Consider the following 21,693-nt stretch of genomic DNA (forward strand, 5'->3'; position numbering starts at 1 on the left):
TGTTTTACTAGCTGTATGTACCTTGTACTTACCTTGTTTTTCGCCTTGTCAACCATAAATTTAATTCTTTTTGACGACATGGTAAACGTTAATATGTACTTAAACAATTAAATTTAAACAATTAACAAATAACAAAAGAGGAAAAACATCAAGCAGCATCAAAAATATAATATTATATTCAATATTGTATTATGTGTAATCAGTAATCACTAATCATTAATAATTAAATTTCATTGTTTAGACCTTATCACTAACTTTTGGCGCGCATAATAATTAATGTATAAAAGTTATAAACGATTTTTTTTTTTTTGTAATTTAGGTTGGTAAGTTGATAATATGTTAAACAAAAAACCTTAACCATATATTAAAACTATCTAATTTAGTAAAATTTAATAATAAAAACAAATTGGAAGAAACAGTCATTTTTGAATATAGTACGTTTTGCAACAATACATTTTCTGTCCTATACCATTTACATGGAAAATAGTACATTTTGCATCATTGACTGAAATAGTACGTTTTGGAAAAATGTATGTAATTAGCACGTTTTGAAAAAATCTTTTAAATTTTTATCACGGATTCTATTGCAAATAGTACGTTTAGCTTCAAATAGTAAATAGTTCATTTTGACAAAATGTATACTGTGCAAATAGTACGTTTTGCTCCAATTGACTATTTTAAAATCGGTTATTGAGTGACAAATAGTACGTTTTAACATAATCTGATGACGCCAATCGATCCGCCGTCATTTCAAACATATATTTCAATGTATAACTCGATTTTGACGAAAATGCAAATAGTACGTTTTGTATTGTCGCCCCACATGTGGTTTATGTTTAAAGGTATTATACCAACCATTGCATGATAATGCATTGTTATTTAAAATTGATATAAATGTGTGTTTGTAATTTTATTATAATTGCATGATTTTTAATTTTAATAATTTTTAAACTAAAAAGTAATTTTTCCATTAATTCTCTTAATTCTTTAATTTAAATTAGATTAACTTAAATGATTCAAAAACCTCAGAAGATGCTAGTGATATTATTGGTGAACAATGCTTTGAGAGTACTAATGCAAATTCTAATTTTATTCTAAATTATAATGCAACTGTAACTCAAAAGTTAGACTTTATTAAAAAACATCCAATTCAACCTACTCACACTGGAAATATAAACTTTGATGTTAATAAAATTTACTATAGAATCGTTTCTGGGAAAAAAATTCATAGAACTTGGTTATCTATTTTAGTCGAAGACAATGATTTCAAGTCAATGTTTTGTTCAATTTGTATAGCATTTGGTTCTGGAATAAGTAATTTTTCAAGTAACAGTGGCTGTACAAATTTAAAATCAATGTACTCAGCTATTGAACGACATGAAAAATCAATTATACATACTAATGCAGTAGAAAGCTATTTTCAAGCTTCTAAAGAAATGTCTATGGAGTATCTTATAAATAGAAATATGATGGCTGTTAAAAGGCAAGAAACAGAAAATAATATTCATGTGCTTAAAGAAGTTTTTGAAATTATCAAGTTCCTTGGTCGTCAAAATTTACCGTACAGGGGATCTGCTTCCAATGAAACATTATCAAACTTTGATGATATTTTAATAAATAAAGGTAATTTTTTGGAAATGGTTCAATTTGCATCCAAAAAAGATACCATTTTGCATGAACATTTACGTCAAGCTATTAAAAATAGTAAACTAAGGAAGGAGAGGTTAGAGAAAAATAAAAACTTAAATTCAAAAGGGCGAGGTTCACTTATTACATTTTTATCGAAAACAACTGTTGATAAAGTAATTTCAGGAATTTTAAAGGCTATAAGAAATAAAATTAAAAATGAACTTAGTGATCAAAACTTCAGTATAAAAATGGATAGCACCCAGGATGTTGGTGTTATGGACCAAGCATCTATTTGTGTTCGTTATATCAATGATGGTGATATAAAAGAAAGACTGTTTGCAATTGTCCAAGTAAAGAGTTCTAAAGGTGAAGAACTTTATAAATTACTTAAAGATTGTTTTTTTGAACATGGGCTTAAATTTAGTAATATAATTGGTGAGTCATTTGATGGAGCTAATAACATGAGTGGTCAATTTTCTGGTCTTCAGTCTTTTATAAAATCTGAAAATAAGAATAGCATCTTCATATGGTGTTACAGTCACATCTTAAATTTATGTATGGTTGATATATGTAAAAACATTGATTCAAAAACTTTGTTTGGTCTTTTAAACCGTTTAGCAACGTTTTTTGGTAGTTCTTATAAGAGAATGAATACTTGGACNCAATTGTGTTCTGGTAAATACAATTATACCATCATTTTGGTTTCTTTTAATACTCGAGAAAGACAGTCTATATCCAGGAATCTTAAAATTACAGTATTCTACATTATGCCAGGTTTCAGTTAATATTATTACATCTAATTTACAGCAGTTAGTATCACTGTTAAGAAACAATAAAAATACATTAAAATGAGCATTAATGCTCCTAATATTATTACAGAAGACACTTATAAACTTACCATTAACATATTTATGCGTTTTTACAAATTCAGAAAAGGAATCAGTTTCATCAAATATAATATTTGCTTTACAATTTTCATTTTTTTTTATAAATATTTTAAAGTCGTTGTTAGGGCTGTGCGATAGTATCGATTAATCGTTTTTAGTAATCGATACTATCGATTAATCGATGTTTTTTATTAAACAGAATCATCCGATGTATCGAATACAATCGATACATCGATACTATCCGATACTATCGGATTATCGATACATCGGTACTATCGGATTATCGATACATCGGTACTATCGGATTATCGATACATCGGTACTATCCAATACTATCGGATAATCTATCGGAAATTTATTTATTTTATTTATTGAACTACTTCACAAACCTTTGAAATCATGTTAAAAAGTATTTGATACTTAATAGTTAATTTAATACTAATTTAATTTATTTAATATATTTAAATAATACATACATTTGTAACATTATAATTTATAATTATAAAAAGTTAGGAAAATTTAAGTATTAAGATTCAAAAAACACTAATCTACTTCATTGCCTGGGAAGATTTTCCTTACTTTTAACACAGAATATAACAAATAAATAATATTCCAAATTGATACCCCCCACTCTATAGTATAGAATATATCGGTCAATCGATACTATCGGTCAATCGATACTATCGGTTAATCGATACTCCAGACTAATATATTAGTCAGTGTTCAATACTATCTCTGTAAATCTAATACAATCGATTAATCGATACAATCGGTAGTTTTAAAACAATCGACTATCGACCACTAGAAGTGACTATCGCACAGCCCTAGTCGTTGTACCACGTAAATTTAAAATCATTATTTTTAGCAAATATTCTAACTTTATAAAAGAGATCCCTATTATAAGGTGAAAGTTCATGATTAATAAAGATTTGAAAAAAAAGTTGAGACTTAAACAACTTCATAATAAAAAAAGTGTATAAAATAATTTTAATTTCAACAAAAAATCATACTTTATACTAATAACTTAGTCAGTCTTTGACTCAAATAAAAAAATCAAATACATTCAAATAAACAAAATAGTAATAACATAATGATTGAGAATTATTATACATTTTCCCAATTTGCATAGTAGTTAGTTAGTGATGGTTGTTCTATAATTATTTCATTGAAGGATACTTCTTCATATTCAGGTTCATGAGGTATGGCCGTATAACTTTTTGAACTATTTAATGATAGACCTACAGTTGAAGGTGATGAAAGCGATGGAGTTGTTGAAGAGCTACTAATATGTTTAAGCCGTGCCTCAGATATTTTAATTTGAAATTCTTGCTGAAGGTTAATTGCTACTTCTAAAGGTAGTTGAGCCAACTGGGTAGCTACGAGTTGTCCAAATAGAGTGAACTCATTATTTGTAGAGCGTGATGATGAACTCACTTCTCTAAAAGCTCTCACTGCGTAATCTAATGAATTATCAATTTTTTGAAGTTTATTTGGATTGTTTATTTTTTGCAAAACTCTCTTTTTTGTTTGTGTGTGTAGTGGTATATCCTGTTCTTGAGTTTGTTTATTGTCTTCATCTTCTTTATCACTGATAATTTGTGATGCTTCATCTGCATTGATTTCATCATGTAATAACTAAATACAAAAATATTTTTATTTATTAAACTTTTGAAATTTGTTTAGAATTCATAGAAAAATTTTGTTGTGTGATGTTATTATTTATTTTACTTGTTTTTAAAGGTACCACAAAAAGAAAGTGAATGGCAAGATATTATTAACGAATTTGAACTGAAATGGAATTTTCCGTCTTGCATAGGAGCAATTGACGGTAAACACGTAGTCATTCAATGACCTAGTAATACCGGTTCTCAGTATTTCAACTACAAAGGAACTTTCAGCATAATGATTTTAGCCTTAGTTGATGGAAATTATAATTTTACTTGTATTGACATCGGAAGTTATGGAAGTCAATCTGATGGGGGAATATTTGCTAAGTCTAATTTGATGAAAGCAATTGAAACTAAACAATTAAAAATTCCAGAAAATAGTGTGATTGTTGGCGATGATGCGTTCCCTTTGAAAAGTTATTTAATGAAGCCATACCCAAGAAGATTTCAACAAACGGACAGAGAAAAAATTTACAACTATAGGCATTGCAGGGCTAGGCGTATTGTGGAAAACGCATTCGGCATATTGGCCAGCCGCTTTCGAGTGTTCAGAAAACCTATACTGCTTGCTCCACAGACAACCGTGAAATTAATTAAAGCTTCATGTGCCTTACACAATTGGATAAGAAAAAGTAACAGTACTAGTTCAATATCGGTTGATATAGAAGATTACGAAAGTGGAAATATAATTCCTGGAACGTGGCGAAATGATGTGGGATCTGAGGGCATTATACCTTTACGTGCCACACAAGAAAGAAATTTCATACATGAAGCTCGTCAGAAAAGAGAAGAATTTGCGGATTATTTTATAGGAGAAGGAGCAGTTAATTGGCAGCATAAGATGATAAATTGAACTATTTACATATTATTGACAATAGATTTGTAACTCACCACATTTGATTCAGTCTCAATCTCTTGTTCTACATTTTTCCTCAAAAAACTATCAGCATATGAAAACCAATTTAATTTTGGTTTATAAATGTCTGCTGCACCAGACCCAGTTCGCATTGAATTTTTAATTTTGCCCAATTCTTGGTTGTATGTTCCTCTTATACTCCTGATTTTTGATCTTAATTCTTTTATGTTAGAAAGTCCTGAGATGGGTAATAATTTTTCCTCAGCCGCATTTCGTTTTTGCCGATTCTTAAAGTCAGGTATACATTTATCCCACAAACAAGGATGCTCTTCGTAATGTTTTAGAAATTCAATAGTATCAAAAACCATTTTGAATTATTTAAATTTAAAATTTAGATTTAAACATTTAAATGAATTAAAAATTAAAATTGTACTTGTAGGTATACGTGATAACAAGTAATAATTGATAACAACGATACAAAAATCGTACGGTAGTAGTTGACAGTGTGGTAGTCACTGTTTACACGATAGAAGTTGCTGTCACACTGTCAACTATTACTATCAACTATCTAGCAGAGCTAGATAGTTCGACAGCTGGTAGTTGACAGTGTGGTAGTAGCTGTCGTTATGTTTACACGATGGAAGTCTCACGACAGCGACTATCGTGACGGCGACTGTCGAGTGATACTGTCATCGTGTAAACGCACCTTAATACTTCTAATACTATAACAAGTCTCACAGTTGAAATCAAATTCACTATCAGTGTCGCTGTCAATCTCAATTATATTATTCTTTTCAATTTGTGTATCTTTATCGTTTAAACTTTCTTTGCATATACTTTCCCCCATGTCATTGGTCACGTATGATAAATTAATTGCATTGCCATTGAATCCAACGACAACAGCTGAGCTATTGCTACCCAATTCCTCTGCAGGGGTCACAAATGTCAAATCCATGGGAGTTGAAATTTGATTAGGTCGTGGTTGTGTGCATATTTTTGAAGAAAACGTCACGGCAGAACTCCCAACATCGTTGTTTGATAAACTGCTCTTTGTGTTGAAATATTTAACGTATCTTCTGTAGTGGTCTAGCCCACAGATCGTTGTGTGCAAGATGAAAGATGATGAGGTTTAAATATATCTGAGTCAATTTTAGATTATTATGAATATAGACTTTATTTGACATATAAAACTGATAGAATATTTTGGTACATTGAAATTTATCAGAGAGTCGACTGGCGTGAAGGTGTTCGTACTGGCTCCACAGAAAAGGTACTTTGTATGATAACCATTGCGAACTATGAAGCCAGCATTACTGCAGCTGATAAAACGGCCGCCATGTTTTCAGTTGGCAAAACATTAATTTCATTATACATTATGTATCAGAAGAAGTTGGAATAACAGTTGTAAAAGTTAAAATAAAATAATTATAGTTCTAGAAAAGTTCGTGAAAGATAATCTGTATTTTTTAAAAAGATATAACCAAATATTAAACATCTAAATATAAATTAATAGTTACCAAAATATGTATCTATTAATATATATTATTTTTAACAAAATTAACAATATAAATTACATTTTTTGTTGATTCACAAGTTTTAATGTATAAATTATTAGTTAAAAAAATATGTACTACTTAAAGTAAATAAAATTTGTCAAATACCTTGGTATGTATATACATTTTGCAACAAAAATTAAAATAAAAGATAATAAATATTATCGGTTATTGAATAACAACTATCGAATTTTTTGTCTTGGCAACATAATGCAAACGAATTTTCAAATATTCTTTACATATAATTGTTCCCAAATCTAATTTATGACTATCTAATAAACCTTCTTCAGAACAAGTAATATTTTTAAAAACTTCATAATTCAAAACATAATTTTTTGTTAGAATTATTATTTTAGATGTTAAAGACGAGGTTATAGAAGTAAAATTGCTTGTAAAATCAATAAGAATATGTTAAAAAAACCGAACTATTTTGATAACAGCATCTGAACATTTAATTAACCCTCCTCTATTTTTTACATCTATCAACATTGAATATTTGTATTTATGATTATAATTATGCTCGTTAAAATTGTTTTCTAATAAGTGTCTATACAAGTAGAACATCTATTTTTTTAATAAGGTTTTTCACAATAAAACCGCATATATAATAAAGTAGGTTATCTTTTACCACATCAAAATCTTGGCCTTCAAAGGATTGAAATACTTGAAAGAGATTCTTCACTGGAATCTGTATTTAATAAATCCTTAGATTTTTTACGCCAACGTATTTCAAAAATGCTTTCCGATGTATTGTCAAAAGCCATACAATTGGCAGCATAAGATGATGAAATCGCATTTTTTAGTAACATTTTTTTTAATGATGTTTTTAATTCAACAACATTAGGATTGTTGTTGTTACCAAGTCTTTGGTGGATCTTAAAAAATAACATTTCTAAATGATCTTGAGAACATTTATATGTTAAAAGATATTTATGATTGAAATTACTATTAAAGAGATCTTCAGGCATAGCAAAAACAGATTTTACTGCAATAGCAATTCGTAATGAATATATAAAATGTTATTATTTAGGTATTTAGGAATAACTTACAGATATTCAACAATAATTATTAAATAAACATATACTACCTATTAAAAAAGTTTTACGTGGCGTCAAATATTTTCGTTCATATTTTCAATACTCCCTCTGTATAGTGGTTTTTTGAAACCTTTCCCAAAAGGATTTCGAGTCTTCAAAAAATCAAGCAATCTATGAATTGCTCGAATGAAGTGTATTGCTTCTTTGCCTGTATGGAAAATATTAAATGATACTGTTAATTAAGTTAACAAGGGCGCCCGCAGGGGAAAATTCAGGGGGGGACAGCCTTAATTTTTATAAATAATCAAACAATTTTATACTAATTAAATACTTTTATTAATAATCAAACACTTTTATACTAATTAAATACTTTTATTAACTAATTGAACACAAATTGCAATTTTCTTTTATTTTTCCCAAATTCATCAACAACTTTTTCAGCTAAATGAAGTTCTTCGATTTTTTTTCTATGTAAACTTAACATACATAATTCGGATAAGCGATTCTCACACATTGTTGAACGTAACCAGGTTTTAACACGACGTAATGTGCTGAATGTTCTTTCTGTACTACAAGTTGTTGGTGGAATAGTCATATAAATAATAATACTTTTTTTAACAGTTGGATAAAATTCACAATCTTTTAAAAAAAAGGAAATATTTTCCTTTTCATTAATTGATGAAGACTCTATCATCATCTCCCAATAATCATACCATGTTTGACCTTCTTCTACTAAGTTTTCTATTTGATAATGGTTGTCTAATTCTTTTAAAATGTCAATAAAATTTATTTTTGTCATTTTCAACATAGTTGATGGGTGTAAAAATCCTAATTTAAATGCTATTTCATTTATTGGACTAAAACGAATTTCTAAGGATTGAATCAAAGAATCAATATAAGGTATATATATAGAAATCCGAAAGTACTCATCAGGAGTAGATGTAACAATATTTTGACGATGAGTTTGTTTTGACACTACTCGTGGAATTTGTATGTCCAAGTTAAATTGAATTGCACAGTTTCTTACATCATTAAATATCAGACTAAAATTTTCTTCTGACATCGATCTATGCTTCTTTAATATTTCTAGTAAATTTAAGTGTATATGTTGATGTACTGTATGCAAATTAGTATCAACAGCTTGTAATTTGTTTACAATTGGCTCTAATATTTTAGAATACTTGGCTATAATTTTTAAGCACACAATAAACCCTATGGTAGATGTTGCACACGAAAGTTGATATGCTTTTGTTCTAGTAGCAGAATTTGTATCATAGTTAGTAGCCAACTTACTAAGAGCCGATTTGATTTCAAAAAAATTACTATCAAATATTCTAATTGATTTATATTTTTCAGACCACCTAGTCTCACATAGCAATGGGATATTGGAAATTAATCGACGCCTTAAAAAATTTAAAAATTTAAATTGTATAAATTACAATATTTACTGAAACTTTCTCTATTTTCTTCTTCCAATAAAATTAATGAACGTTTTAACTTATTAATTCGAGTAACATCAGGTTGTAGACTTGTTCGAAGTAGGAAAATCTTATATTTTATATTTATTTTATTTTTCTTATATGGTCTACGCTCCCATCTTTGAGCAATTTGAGCTTCCTCATTACTTGTAATTAAATTTTCTATCCTATTGACAATAAATTGGTATATAATTGTAAGCTCGTTCAAAGATAACCAATTCCTTATCTATAATTTTTACCAAAGTATATTAGTTCTAATATATCAAATTATTTTATACAAAGATATTTTGTAGGGGTTTTGTAGATAAAAAACTAGTAACTTAAACGAATATATTATATAATTATATGTAATATGACTGTATTAAAAAAAAAAAAAAATATTATCTTTATGAATATTTTTTCTATTTGCACCAACTGTTCCACTAGCATACACATTATTTATATAATGCAAAATATATAAATAAACAATTTATTCTATCATTAAAAAAATGTTGTATCTCATCATTTTCGTCTATTATTTCTTAGGTTTCTTTTCTATATTTTTTTCTGCACCACGTTTCATGGTGGTGCAGATGGTTTCATTTTAACATCTGCCGGTTCTTCAAAATGTTCATTCTATGAAACATAAACATAGTACCTAGTTTAATTTTTTTAAAAACTAAAATGAAAAAGCAGATTTATAACCGATTTCCAAAATATTTAGTTAAACATTAAATATTATATGTGTGATGTTACAATCAACCACAAATTATAACCATAGTGTTGAGTAATTTTACGACTGCCCTCCAGTTTGCTTTTGGTTATTAAAAGTTATTTTTTAAAAAAGTACTAACCTTTGATTCAGAAGACGCGATTGAAGTTCTGTAGGACATCTTGAGCTGTGTTAAAGTGTACTGCACTGTGTTGAAATTACTGGGTCATAACTCATTATAAAAGTTCGAATATTGTGAATGTTGCACTTAAGGATATTTAAATACTGGAAACACCTTTGTATCTGTTTAACAGTATGATTCTATTTTTACTTTTGTATGTTTATAGATGGCGTCATTCGGAAGCGTCTGTCAAGATCTTCACGAGCGATAAATCGAAAGACCAGACGTTGAACAACAGCTTGAATCAGACAATGCAAGTGATTTTTGATACAATGCTGCAAGACCCAGACCATAGAACAGTCAAAAGCAAAATGGCAGTTTGATTGTTATCTGTAGGGTTCGAGAGACGAACGCCCGGTGAAGAGGGGATGTTACTATTGGTGGAGACGCCTGGCATTTATTACGAGCCAATTTATAAAATTAAATTTTACTCTAGTAAATTTAATCTGCTAACACACGTAAATATTTCCGTTTTTATCGAAAAATTTGAGGAAATGAATAATTTGATAAATTATAATGATAAATTTAGCTCACTAATGTGTCAAATATTTGTAATAATTTTAAATCAGAATTAAAAATAACCAAGACAACATTATTAAAACGCTACACATCGCTAATGTCTCTCAAAACGAGGTAAGAATGAAAAGAGGCCTAATAAATGTAATAGGAGAATTTGATAATTGGGCATTTGGAGTTGTTGGAGATAGTGACTACCAAAAAATACAACAAGAAATAAATACAAATAAAAATAATAATGAGAAAACTTTAGTTACCATGAATACACAAGTAAAATTGNTCATTGGTCACGTATGATAAATTAATTACATTGCCATTGAATCCAACGACAACAGCTGAGTTATTGCTACCCGATTCCTCTGCAGGGGTCACAAACGTCAAATCCATGGGAGTTGAACTTTGATTAGGTCGTGGTTGTGTGCATATTTTTGAAGAAAACGTCACGGCAGAACTCCCAACATCGTTGTTTGATAAACTGCTCTTTGTGTTGAAATATTTAACGTATCTTCTGTAGTGGTCTAGCCCACAGATCGTGGTGTACAAGATGAAAGATGATGAGGTTTAAATATATCTGAGTCAATTTTAGATTATTATGAACATAGATTGTATTTGACATATAAAACTGATAGAATATTTTGGTACATTGAAATTTATCAGAGAGTTGACTGGCGTGAAGGTGTTCGTACTGGCTCCACAGAGAAGGTACTTTGTATGATAACCATTGCAAACTATGGAGCCAGCATTACTGCAGCTGATAAAACGGCCGCCATGTTTTCAGTTGGTAAAACATTAATTTCATTATACATAATGTATCAGAAGAAGTTGGAATAACAGTTGTAAAAGTTAAAATAAAATAATTATAGTTCTAGAAAAGTTCGTGAAAGATAATCTGTATTTTTTAAAAAGATATAACCAAATATTAAACATCTACATATAAATTAATAGTTACCAAATGTATTTATTAATATATATTATTTTAAACAAAATTAACAATACAAATTAAATTTTTGGTTGATTCACAAGTTTTAATATATAAATTATTAGTTAAAAAAATATGTACTACTTAAAGTAAATAAAATTTGTCAAATACCTTGGTATGTATATACATTTTGTAACAAAAATTAAAATAAAAGATAATAAATATTATCGGTTATTGTATAACAACTATCGAATTTTTTGTCTTGGCAACATAATGCAAACGAATTTTCAAATATTCTTTACATATAATTGTTCCCAAATCTAATTTATGACTATCTAAATAAACCTTCTTCAGAACAAGTAATATTTTTAAAAACTGCATAATTCAAAACATAATTTTTTGTTAGAATTATTATTTTAGATGTTAAAGGCGAGGTTATAGAAGTAAAATTGCTTGTAAAATCAATAAGAATATGTTAAAAAAAAACCGAACTATTTTGATAACAGAATCTGAACATTTAATTAACCCTCCTCTATTTTTTACATCTATCAACATTGAATATTTGTATTTATGATTATAATTATGCTCGTTAAAATTGTTTTCTAATAAATGTCTGTACAAGTAGAACATCTATTTTTTTAATAAGGTTTTTCACAATAAAACCGCATATACAATAAAGTAGGTTATCTTTTACCACATCAAAATCTTGGCCTTCAAAGGATTGAAATACTTGAAAGAGATTCTGCACTGGAATCTGTATTTAATAAATCCTTAGATTTTTTACGCCAACGTATTTCAAAAATGCTTTCCGATGTATTGTCAAAAGCCATACAATTGGCAGCATAAGATGATGAAATCGCATTTTTTAGTAACATTTTTTTTAATGATGTTTTTAACTCAACAACATTAGGATTGTTGTTGTTACCAAGTCTTTGGCGGATCTTAGAAAATAACATTTCTAAATGATCTTGAGAACATTTATACACAGTTAGAAATCTGACGTTGATTCAACACGCGTTGGTGTCAATGTCATACACAGTTGTGTGTTGCAATTCAAAGTTTAATAAAGCGTCGTTACCTGCAGCAGACTATACAACTACTACAGTAGGTACACTAAAAAATCGATCATCTCACTCGCTCGATCGTATAATACATATGGCAGCAATATTGTGTTCACCGAGATAAAACAGAAAAACAAAACTATCATGACAACTACCTATCAATATAGACTACATTAGAGCTATTCGTTGCAAAATAGTATCTGTGCTTGCACTAAAATACGCATTTAAATATTATAACATACATAACCTAATATTATTATTAATAAAACCATTATGTATCGTAACGACTAACGACAGCTATAAATAATTATTTTTTAGAGTTCGACTTATTTTTCACTATTAAAAAACATTTCTAGTCTCTAGGAATTTTTTTATTGAATTATTTACACAAATGCTTGCCACGTGCGTTGTCTGACGAAACTAAAATCCGGCGGTACAACTTGACTTTGCTCAGGAAAAATGTAACAATTATAATACACAGGCGTGTAAATCAGTTTAAGTGATCAATAACTTGATTTCTTATATTATGAGCAAACCGATGTACCTTCGGCCTCGAAAATGTCCAAGATAATAAGGAAACAACCAAGATTTTTATCACTGTAGACTGTAGAGTCAGTGGTTCCGTATCGAAATGTTTTTACAACAAATATTCGAATTTTTGAATACTCGCGGAGTAGCCTCAGTATACACATTTAAACATTTCCTCTACGAAGTTTACTACTATAGTAACAGATATCAGTATCCTGATATTATGTTCTTGCTACAACTATATTAATTTTCATCACGGGTCGTAGAAAAATATAACTTCCTGAAATAAGTTTACTACAGTAGCGGGTTTAGTGGTAATTTTTTTGGATGATGCGACTTTTGTATCACCCCGGCTGTCAATGACAACTGATTGATATGTGTTTTGATGTTGAACTTGCGGGTTGACCATAACACCAGTCTATACCGCATCTATTTTTTAGATTTTCATAGGCGATGAAAATCGAGCCTCGCGATGATCATTGCGCGTGCGCAGTTCTACTTTTTACCAGTTGCGTGCATACGCTCGTGTGTGTAATTTATGTATTCAAGTACAAACAGATGACGTTGAAAAAGACAGTGTCCATCCGACGACGTCATCGGAGCATTGCCATCGGCCGAAATGCCTGCAGCGTTTGTTTACGTAACAATTATTTCGTGTAATTCTCATCGGCTTATTGTTATTTTTGGTAATAAACACGGAATTACATATTATTATCTACAATATACCGTGTGTTCCTAAATTCATCAGATTGGTCATCCGTTGGATTTTACTGTTCCTATAATTACAGCAGTTGTCGAAAATACCGACTTAAAAAAATATTTATAACCTTCGCTATCGTCTGTTGCGATCCAGTAACCACAAATAGGTAATATAGTACATGAAATATAAGATAATATAATATTATTACATACTATATATAGGGCATAGACATTACCTGGCACCGTCCAATTTATACATCTATGACCTATATATTAAAATAACATTTTAAAATACCTTCAGAAAATTAATTCTGGAAAATGGTCTTTGGAGAATACGGATTCGGGATTTTAGTATTCGTGAAATGATCCTTTGGGAAAACGGTCATTCGGGAAAACGTATAGGTACTAGGTAGGTATGTCCTTTATATTGTATTCATGTATTATTTATCATATTATTGCTCATACGAACGATATCGTTTGTATTATCTTTGTTTACTTATGATTATAATTATTGCGTCTGTGGTCTGCCATTTTGGAACTTTGATAAACAAAGTATAAGCAATTTATCTATTTTTGTTTTTTCCTGCATAATATTTTCTTCTAGACGTGTGCCCGAGAAATATTACCGCAAAAGGGCCACCGATTTCGTTTTTTCCACTTTCGGTAATATTATATTATATTACGGTTTACCATACACATACACACGATACGTCATATTATTTTGTAACTTGTCGGCCGGCAACTGTAGCTTTGTAGAATACGCACGTTAGCGTGCATAAATGTGTGTGTGTGTGTGTGTGTGTGTGTGTGTGTGTGTGTGTGTGTGTGTGTGTGTGTGTGTGTGTGTGTGTTACAGGACTTACTGCGCTTACACGTTCAGCAGACTCTCCTCAAACGCCGCTGGCCAATATCCAATTCAAAGTTTAATAAAGCGTCGTTACCTGCAGCAGACTATACAACTACTACAGTAGGTACACTATAATATATTATGTATAATAGTATTATAATAAACATAATATTATTATAACACGACACACACGCTGGCTCAGTGGCTCGTAACAATATATCATATTATACTATAACAAAACGTTACAACACAGTTATAGAAGCACCGAACAGGACCTATGGGTAGGTAGTAGCCTATTTCTAGTAGGCACATAAGGAGTGATTGTACGCAGGACACACGTACACTAAAACTTGTAATAATAATTAATAAGACTTTATTCTGGTCGAAACGACGAGTGGTTTTTTTTTTATTCTAGTGCGGTCCTGCAGCAGGGTTCGAGCATCCGAATATAATATTTTACAGAAATCTCCCCCCCCCTCCCCCAGCTAATATACAGCTATATAAAATATATTTTTACGGTCATAAAATAAATCTTTTATCATTTCATAAAATAGCAGGGTATAATGATTAGTATGCTATTAGTAGTATATAACTGGTACCTACCTATCGGACTAATCGGCTAGCAAAATAAAAACCATTATTCAAAAGATATTCCAAAACCATCCCCATTCTACCGATGGGAATAATGACCAAATAATAAAATCATATTATCATATAGTTCGGTATATATGTTTACTATAATAGGTTGACCTACCTTGCACTGCTGCAAGTCAAGTCTGCATATACGTTGCACTGATCAAAATCAAAACTTTTTTGCACAAATATTTAACACGAATGTGCATGCATTTTCACGACCAAAATTAGAAGTTTGCATGACATTTGTTTTACCACGAAACTAAAAATCAACGGGAGAGGCTGACGTAACGTTTCTCCAGCCTGGGCCAGATAAAAAATTAAGTTATTCATAATTTGATTACACCAATAATTAGTACGTAATTAGCATGAATTTGCACTGTCAAAACTATAATTATTGATTTTGAACTAAACAATATACACAGTTAGAAATCTGACGTTGATTCAACACGCGTTGGTGTCAATGTCATACACAGTTGTGTGTTGATTTTGAGCTGGGAGGAGCTTGGTGTTGAATTCACATTAAGCGATAGTTAAAATAACTACTACTCGTTGCTATAGTAAGACTCATGCCTCATAGTGATTAGTGGTGAATACAACATCAGTTGATATTAAGACAACTACAAACTGTGTATATCTTAACAAATAAAATTATGTAGATATGATATTTAATATATTTAGTACAACATTACAGCAGTTTTAAATTAACTTTTATTTGAGGGTAGGTTGAATATTGGTTATTGTTATCTCAACTTAAGTTACTGATATTTTGTTAAAGTTTGTAAAGATGTTGAATTAACTAATGGTATTCTTAAAACTACTTAATGTAATGTTAAAAAATGTTAGACAAGCAAAAAAAATATTTCGGCGTGTAACAAATTCCATCTGCCCTAGGTGGGATTCGAAACCACTACCTACGGGTTTGTTTAACAATCTACCTAACGCCTAATACCACTAGCCTACCACCTACAATGATATGGATGACATTTAAGTGGGTATATAACTGTCGCATAAAATATAGAAAAAAAATATCTTAATATGCTTTTTATGGAATAAAATGCAAAGTTCTTGACTTTATTTACATACTTTATACATTTTACCTAAAATAATAATATTGTATACAATTAATGTTTTCATACATTACTTTGCCAATATTAATATATTTTATTTCACATGTTATTAAATACATGGTACCTACATTTATTTACTTAAAATATACAAACATAATATTATAGGGTAGGTAATAAGTATACAACTATTGTAGAATAACAAAATAAAAAAAAAAATAAGAATATTAATATAGTATTATTTAAAAGTTTTTTATGCACCTGACCTCAATGAGGCATAAAGTTTACCATTGCCTAGAACTCTGGCAATAGTTGGCGTTGTATCAGGTAATTCATACATATAACACCCAATCAGTTTTGAGTTTAAATTATTTTTTATTTCATAGGCACAAAAATGTTCATCAAAACCAACAGTCAACATTGGCTTTATTATAAAATAAGGAACTCTGGTTTCATTGACCAACATTTTATAGATTTCCCCAAATAAACAGCCTCCAGCAGCAGAATTTATTTCTAAAACTAAAAGCATATCTTTTTTATACATCAAACCTTTATATTCCAACCAAACTGGAGAGAATGAATTACATTTGAATTCTGGTGGTAGATTGAAAATTATATTTGATGGAAACTCAATAAAAGGTGATACTACATTGGAACCAGATGAATAATTTAAGTCTAGTTTTAAACCTGAATTAGATAAAAAGCGACTGATCATTTGCAATTGTATTTTATTAGATAATGTATGACCTAAATTAATTCGATTAGATACAGCATTTGCAATTGCTTTTACTGTTTTATGTTTTGCTTCAAATCTAATTGAAGAAGTTAAAATAAGCGGTCCATTTTTAAGAAGCAGTTGGCCATAATGTACCAGAAAATGATATTTGGGTTTAAGGGTACCTTTAGATATTGACAAATATAATCGATTATGTTCAGCTACTAATGCTTGTAACTGAACTGAACACTCTGGTTGTATTTGTCGAGCAGTACACATATCCACTATTTTACGTAGTAAAATATATAAACGCCAAACTTCAGTCTTTTTAGGCACTAACTCACCAATAATAAGACCAAAGTACCTCACTAAACACAGCATTTCTGAAGAAGACATGATTATATATCCATTGGTTATGTTAGTAGAACTTATTTTTGGTGGAGAATTTTTATTTTCAGTTACACCATAATTAAAAAATTCTATTCGACTATTCATGATCTCAAGAGTTATATATTTTAAATCAATTAGATTTTTTATGATGAAAGCCATATCATAACGAGCGACCCCTTCTGTGATATCAAGCATAAAATCACTAACTGAATTTCTTGTTACATGGAAGCTGGGAACGTTGTTAAATATACAATATTCATTTAAACCGGTTTGTGAACTATCAGCCAAATTAATATCTGTATCATAATTTATTTCATTTCTAAGAATCTCAGAGGATTCATAAATCATTTTTTGCATATCCGATTTTGGAGAACGGCAAATTCGGCAGTAGTGATTGGCTGAAAAACTCTCAACAAATCCAAGAATTGAATTTAGTCCTAAATTATCACCTAGGACTAATCCAAGAGCAAAATAAATTTGATAGGTTTTCAAATTTACAGTTATAGAAATGCCATTTGTTTCTAAATCTATCAACTCTTTAATAAGAGCCTTATACATATCATTATTATTTATTTTAAAAGTTCCTCGATCTTGGGAATGAAATAAATAACCAACAAAAATATTATCCAATGATGAAAGATATTCTGGTGGTAGAGAGGGGACTGTATAATATACACATCCCATCTTATGAATTCCTGAGTGGGAACCAAGTGGATTACCCATTTCTGCATCATCGTAGTATAAAAAAATGGGAAACACAATTTTATCCGAAAATGAACATTTAATTTTTTTCCATGTGGAACCATTTAAAAATGAAGTTAATATACCTGTACTGCTTAAAGAATCATTGGTGAATTTTAGGGCAGTTTCATATATATCTGGCAGTTCAAAAAATGATTTTAAATTACTTTTAAAAGATAATAAATGACCTTGAACAGGTACCATTAATAAACGATCCACTCCTTCAACTCTTTTTTTTTGTTTCATATAGCCAACTACTACTGTTGTGGGTTTAAAAAATAAATTATGATTTTCAAAATATTTTATTCGCAAATGTTCGGTTTTGAACTCTAAAAAAGGATTTTCGAGAACATTAAACATTTCCTCTATTTCAGTTTTTTTAGAAGTATCATAGTTAGTTAAAACAGATAAAACTTTTTTTTTTAAATGAGTTATAATTTCATTGGAAAATAATTCATTAACTCCTTGAACTATTTCTTGAAGTAATGTACCAGTTACATTTGGCTTTGAATATAACTTTGCAATAAAACTTGAAACATTATTTGTAACAATATCTTTAAACGTGCAATTAATTGTATTTTTTCCAAAACTATTTTCATTTGTAATATTTGGATCAAAAGCAGTACTACCTGAATCATTTTCTAAAGGTCCATCAATTTCTACGTTCAGTTGTGTAATTAAATTACTTTTATTTGCATGTGTTCTATTTAAATGTTGCCTAAATTTATGTAAGCCGAGAAAATCTCTAAAACAATTATCCTGTTTGCATGTATAAAGTGATTGAGAATCTAAGTTGTGATAAACCTTTAGATGCCATATATACTGGTTTGTAGAAGTAAATTTATTTTCAGTACATAAAAAACAATTAAACATGATTGAAATTTTAGTTATATAATTATCTGATGAAATAAAAGTTAGATATAAGTAGCAAACTATTGCATTATTTTAAATTAAGATTGTAGTTTAAGTTTTATAGTTTAGACTTAAGATTATAATATTATGTTTAAAGTTATACATTTGAAAATTTATTTAGTATAGTGTTAATAATTGCTGTTGGTTTGTCAAACGGTGTTTTGATCTTATAAACTAGAAGTTGTATTATCATCCATGTCTCATAGCATTCTTTTGAATACGCACAATTTAATGCAAAATATATTTTGAAGCAGGCGTCCAAAGCTTTGAGTGGACATTCAAAAGCCCATAGTTGTTCATTCACTCTCACATAGCATGTATTTATTGAATATATATCATTGCCAACTAATATCAAGTACGGCTGTATGGTTGCTCCAAATTGAGAATACTTTTTGCGCCTTTTAAGAATTTCTTCATTAAGTTCAATAAGATTCTGTAAGTGTTAACAATTTAGTTTTTTAATTTTTAATTTTTTTGAGCAAATTAATTAATACTAACCGTAACGTGACAAATGAATGCAGCCGCTGATTCCTCCAAAGATGGTTTCCAAAATTTGGTTTTGTTAGAAGTATTAGCAGAGGAGTTTTTTATTTGTGTCTTCGTTGGAATCAAATATGGCAATAATAAAAGTTTGATAATTTCAGATACCATGAAATCTAAAACCAAATTCATGTTTATAAAAAATAAAAAATAAAAATAGGTAGGTACTGAAGACCAATTTTCAATAAAAATATAGGTACTCTTACTTCCATTTACATCTGAAGCATCTAATTGTATAAGAAGTGAACGAGCATGTTTATCTTTAATAGATCCTCTTCTCAAAGTAATCAATAATTTTGTAAAATCTGACCAAGTCTTAATAAAAACATTCCAGTCTTCAAATAATTGTATAGTATCAGGATAGCCTATTTTAAAATCTTCAGCAACCTTAAAAATATTTTTTAACAATAATATAATATATTATATTATTAATTATAAGAATTATTATTTTCTTACCAATAAATACCCCTTTGGACTACAAATTAATGGCCATAACTCAAAAACGGAAGATAAATTACGTGAGCATGGTCCAAAAACATCTGCCTTGCGAATTTCGTATGTAAGTATCCACTTATTTATTAAAATATCATCAAAATTCAAATGGGACTGATAACCCATCATTTTTCAACCATAATTTTGTACATTCAACTTCTTCTATATAATTTTAAAAATAAAACAAATTTACTAGATATTTAAACTTTTTTTTAAATACTACTATAATACCAGAAAAAGATTGATGTGATGATGTTGGAATATTTATATTTTCTTTTCTGCCTCTTTCGTAGTCAATCGCACCTAAACTTCTGAGTTTTCTAGCCACATTCTTCCATCTTTCTACAAGTTTACCTTTACTATGGGTTTGACTAGTTCCTTCATGCCTAGCAGGTATAAAGTATATACTCTTAAAGAAAAAAAAAATATTATAATTTTATTATAGTTTATGTATACTTTATTATTAAATTTAATAAATTTAAACCAAAATAAAATGTATACACTTATTATTCGTTATATGATATATTATATAAGTGTCCACCAATATTTTAATAGATAAAGGAATTTACAAAACACCTACCTACATAAAAATATTACCTAGATATCCATAAAGATCAATTAATAATATTGCTACTGATAATGAGTAGCATAATATTCATAATATATGACAAAATTATATATATTGTATAACATAGTATAAAATAATGTATACAATATATTATTAAGAAACATACGACATACCTTTATTTCTTTTGGAAAAATTTCAACTATTAGATCTGCTATTTTATGGAAATAAATATCGCTTCCCCTACAGACATAAAAATAAATATATATATAGTAAATTGCTACCCAAATAGCATATTTATAAAATTAAAAGAGGAATATTTAAAAATGTAGTATAAATTGTGACTTATAAGTTTTGTTTGTATTTTAATTTACAACAAAATATCAATTAAGTAGATATTCATCTAATTATTTATCATAAAAATCTTTAAAACTATTTAAATTGAAAATTTAATTGATTTAGATTTCAAAAATTACCTGTTCTGTTCTTGAAATAAATGATTGATGATCAGTTTTGTTAGTGAGTTTTGAGCTTCATCAGACAGGTTACCATTATTTAATCTAGCATCAGCAAATATACACCTTCCATCATTTGTGGTATGTAATAGATCAAGCAGAGTCTAAAATAATTAGTGGTAGGTATTAAATTAAAACTTTATAATTTGAAATTTATTGAATGATTCAATAATTATTATTATCAACAAATAGAAATGTTAGGCAAATGTACGTAGGTACTGTTATATTCTAAAATAACAATAATCACCAAAGGTCTAACAGGTAGTAAATAATAATAAATAAATAAATAAAAAATATAATGCTTACACGTACACGGCAGTGATGGGAACAACACTTCACACAAGACGGCCTTCTCCTTGAAAATCGTTTACATTCTTCCACACGGTCCCAGAGAGAGGAGTCTTGTGTGTTACTCGCATGACTATAAGTAGTGCATCGCTTTGACAATTATGCTGATCTATGTCTTTATAATTGACGAGTCACTACTTATTTGTGCTGGTTGTGATGTCCCCATTTACGGTTGTTTATTAAATATTGTACATTTATTGATATATTATTAATAGGTATTACAACA

The 21,693-nt window shown here is 29.0% G+C and overlaps 6 protein-coding genes and 1 pseudogene across 6 annotated transcripts; 2 read left to right on the forward strand and 5 right to left on the reverse strand.

Moving 5' to 3' along the window:
* The first annotated feature begins 634 nt into the window (after nt 1-634).
* On the forward strand, nt 635-2,414 carry LOC111042778 (zinc finger MYM-type protein 1-like). Its single transcript, XM_022327476.1, has 2 exons — nt 635-652; nt 1,002-2,414. Exons 1-2 carry the CDS (start codon nt 635-637, stop codon nt 2,412-2,414), a joined length of 1,431 nt encoding a protein of 476 aa, XP_022183168.1.
* A 1,438-nt stretch (nt 2,415-3,852) lies between these two features.
* On the reverse strand, nt 3,853-5,429 carry LOC111042779 (annotated as a pseudogene).
* Nucleotides 4,108-5,062, forward strand: LOC111042784 (protein ALP1-like). Its single transcript, XM_022327482.1, has one exon. It carries the CDS (start codon nt 4,419-4,421, stop codon nt 5,034-5,036), a length of 618 nt encoding a protein of 205 aa, XP_022183174.1. The 5' UTR covers nt 4,108-4,418; the 3' UTR covers nt 5,037-5,062.
* A 1,810-nt stretch (nt 5,430-7,239) lies between the features above and the next one.
* Nucleotides 7,240-7,560, reverse strand: LOC111042780. Its single transcript, XM_022327477.1, has one exon. It carries the CDS (start codon nt 7,558-7,560, stop codon nt 7,240-7,242), a length of 321 nt encoding a protein of 106 aa, XP_022183169.1.
* Nucleotides 7,561-8,008: 448 nt separating this feature from the next.
* LOC111042781 lies at nt 8,009-9,979 on the reverse strand. Its single transcript, XM_022327478.1, has 3 exons — nt 9,941-9,979; nt 9,001-9,032; nt 8,009-8,921 (listed from the first exon to the last, which is right to left on the reverse strand). Exons 1-3 carry the CDS (start codon nt 9,977-9,979, stop codon nt 8,009-8,011), a joined length of 984 nt encoding a protein of 327 aa, XP_022183170.1.
* A 6,523-nt stretch (nt 9,980-16,502) lies between these two features.
* On the reverse strand, nt 16,503-18,077 carry LOC111042782. Its single transcript, XM_022327479.1, has one exon. It carries the CDS (start codon nt 18,075-18,077, stop codon nt 16,503-16,505), a length of 1,575 nt encoding a protein of 524 aa, XP_022183171.1.
* A 1,020-nt stretch (nt 18,078-19,097) lies between these two features.
* Nucleotides 19,098-19,931, reverse strand: LOC111042783 (the record flags this gene model as incomplete). Its single annotated transcript, XM_022327481.1, has 3 exons — nt 19,098-19,440; nt 19,506-19,663; nt 19,754-19,931. Coding segments are annotated over 3 exons (672 nt in total), but the record flags the coding sequence as incomplete, so codon positions are not given.
* Between the last annotated feature and the right edge of the window lie 1,762 nt (nt 19,932-21,693).

Source organism: Myzus persicae, unplaced genomic scaffold, assembly GCF_001856785.1.
Source record: "Myzus persicae strain clone G006 unplaced genomic scaffold, MPER_G0061.0, whole genome shotgun sequence".
Classification (NCBI taxonomy): Eukaryota; Metazoa; Arthropoda; class Insecta; order Hemiptera; family Aphididae; genus Myzus; species Myzus persicae.

Bases quoted from the DNA above. Each gene is read 5' to 3' on its own strand.
- LOC111042784 (XM_022327482.1), top strand. From the start codon at position 4,419: ATGATTTTAGCCTTAGTTGATGGAAATTATAATTTTACTTGTATTGAC.
- LOC111042780 (XM_022327477.1), bottom strand. From the start codon at position 7,560: ATGCCTGAAGATCTCTTTAATAGTAATTTCAATCATAAATATCTTTTA.
- LOC111042781 (XM_022327478.1), bottom strand. From the start codon at position 9,979: ATGTCCTACAGAACTTCAATCGCGTCTTCTGAATCAAAG. The intron at 9,033-9,940 runs GTTAGTACTTTT...AAATTTTTTAAG, and splicing joins TCGCGTCTTCTGAATCAAAG to GCGTCGATTAATTTCCAATA. The intron at 8,922-9,000 runs GTGAGACTAGGT...ATCGGCTCTTAG, and splicing joins TTCCAATATCCCATTGCTAT to TAAGTTGGCTACTAACTATG.
- LOC111042782 (XM_022327479.1), bottom strand. From the start codon at position 18,077: ATGGGTAATCCACTTGGTTCCCACTCAGGAATTCATAAGATGGGATGT.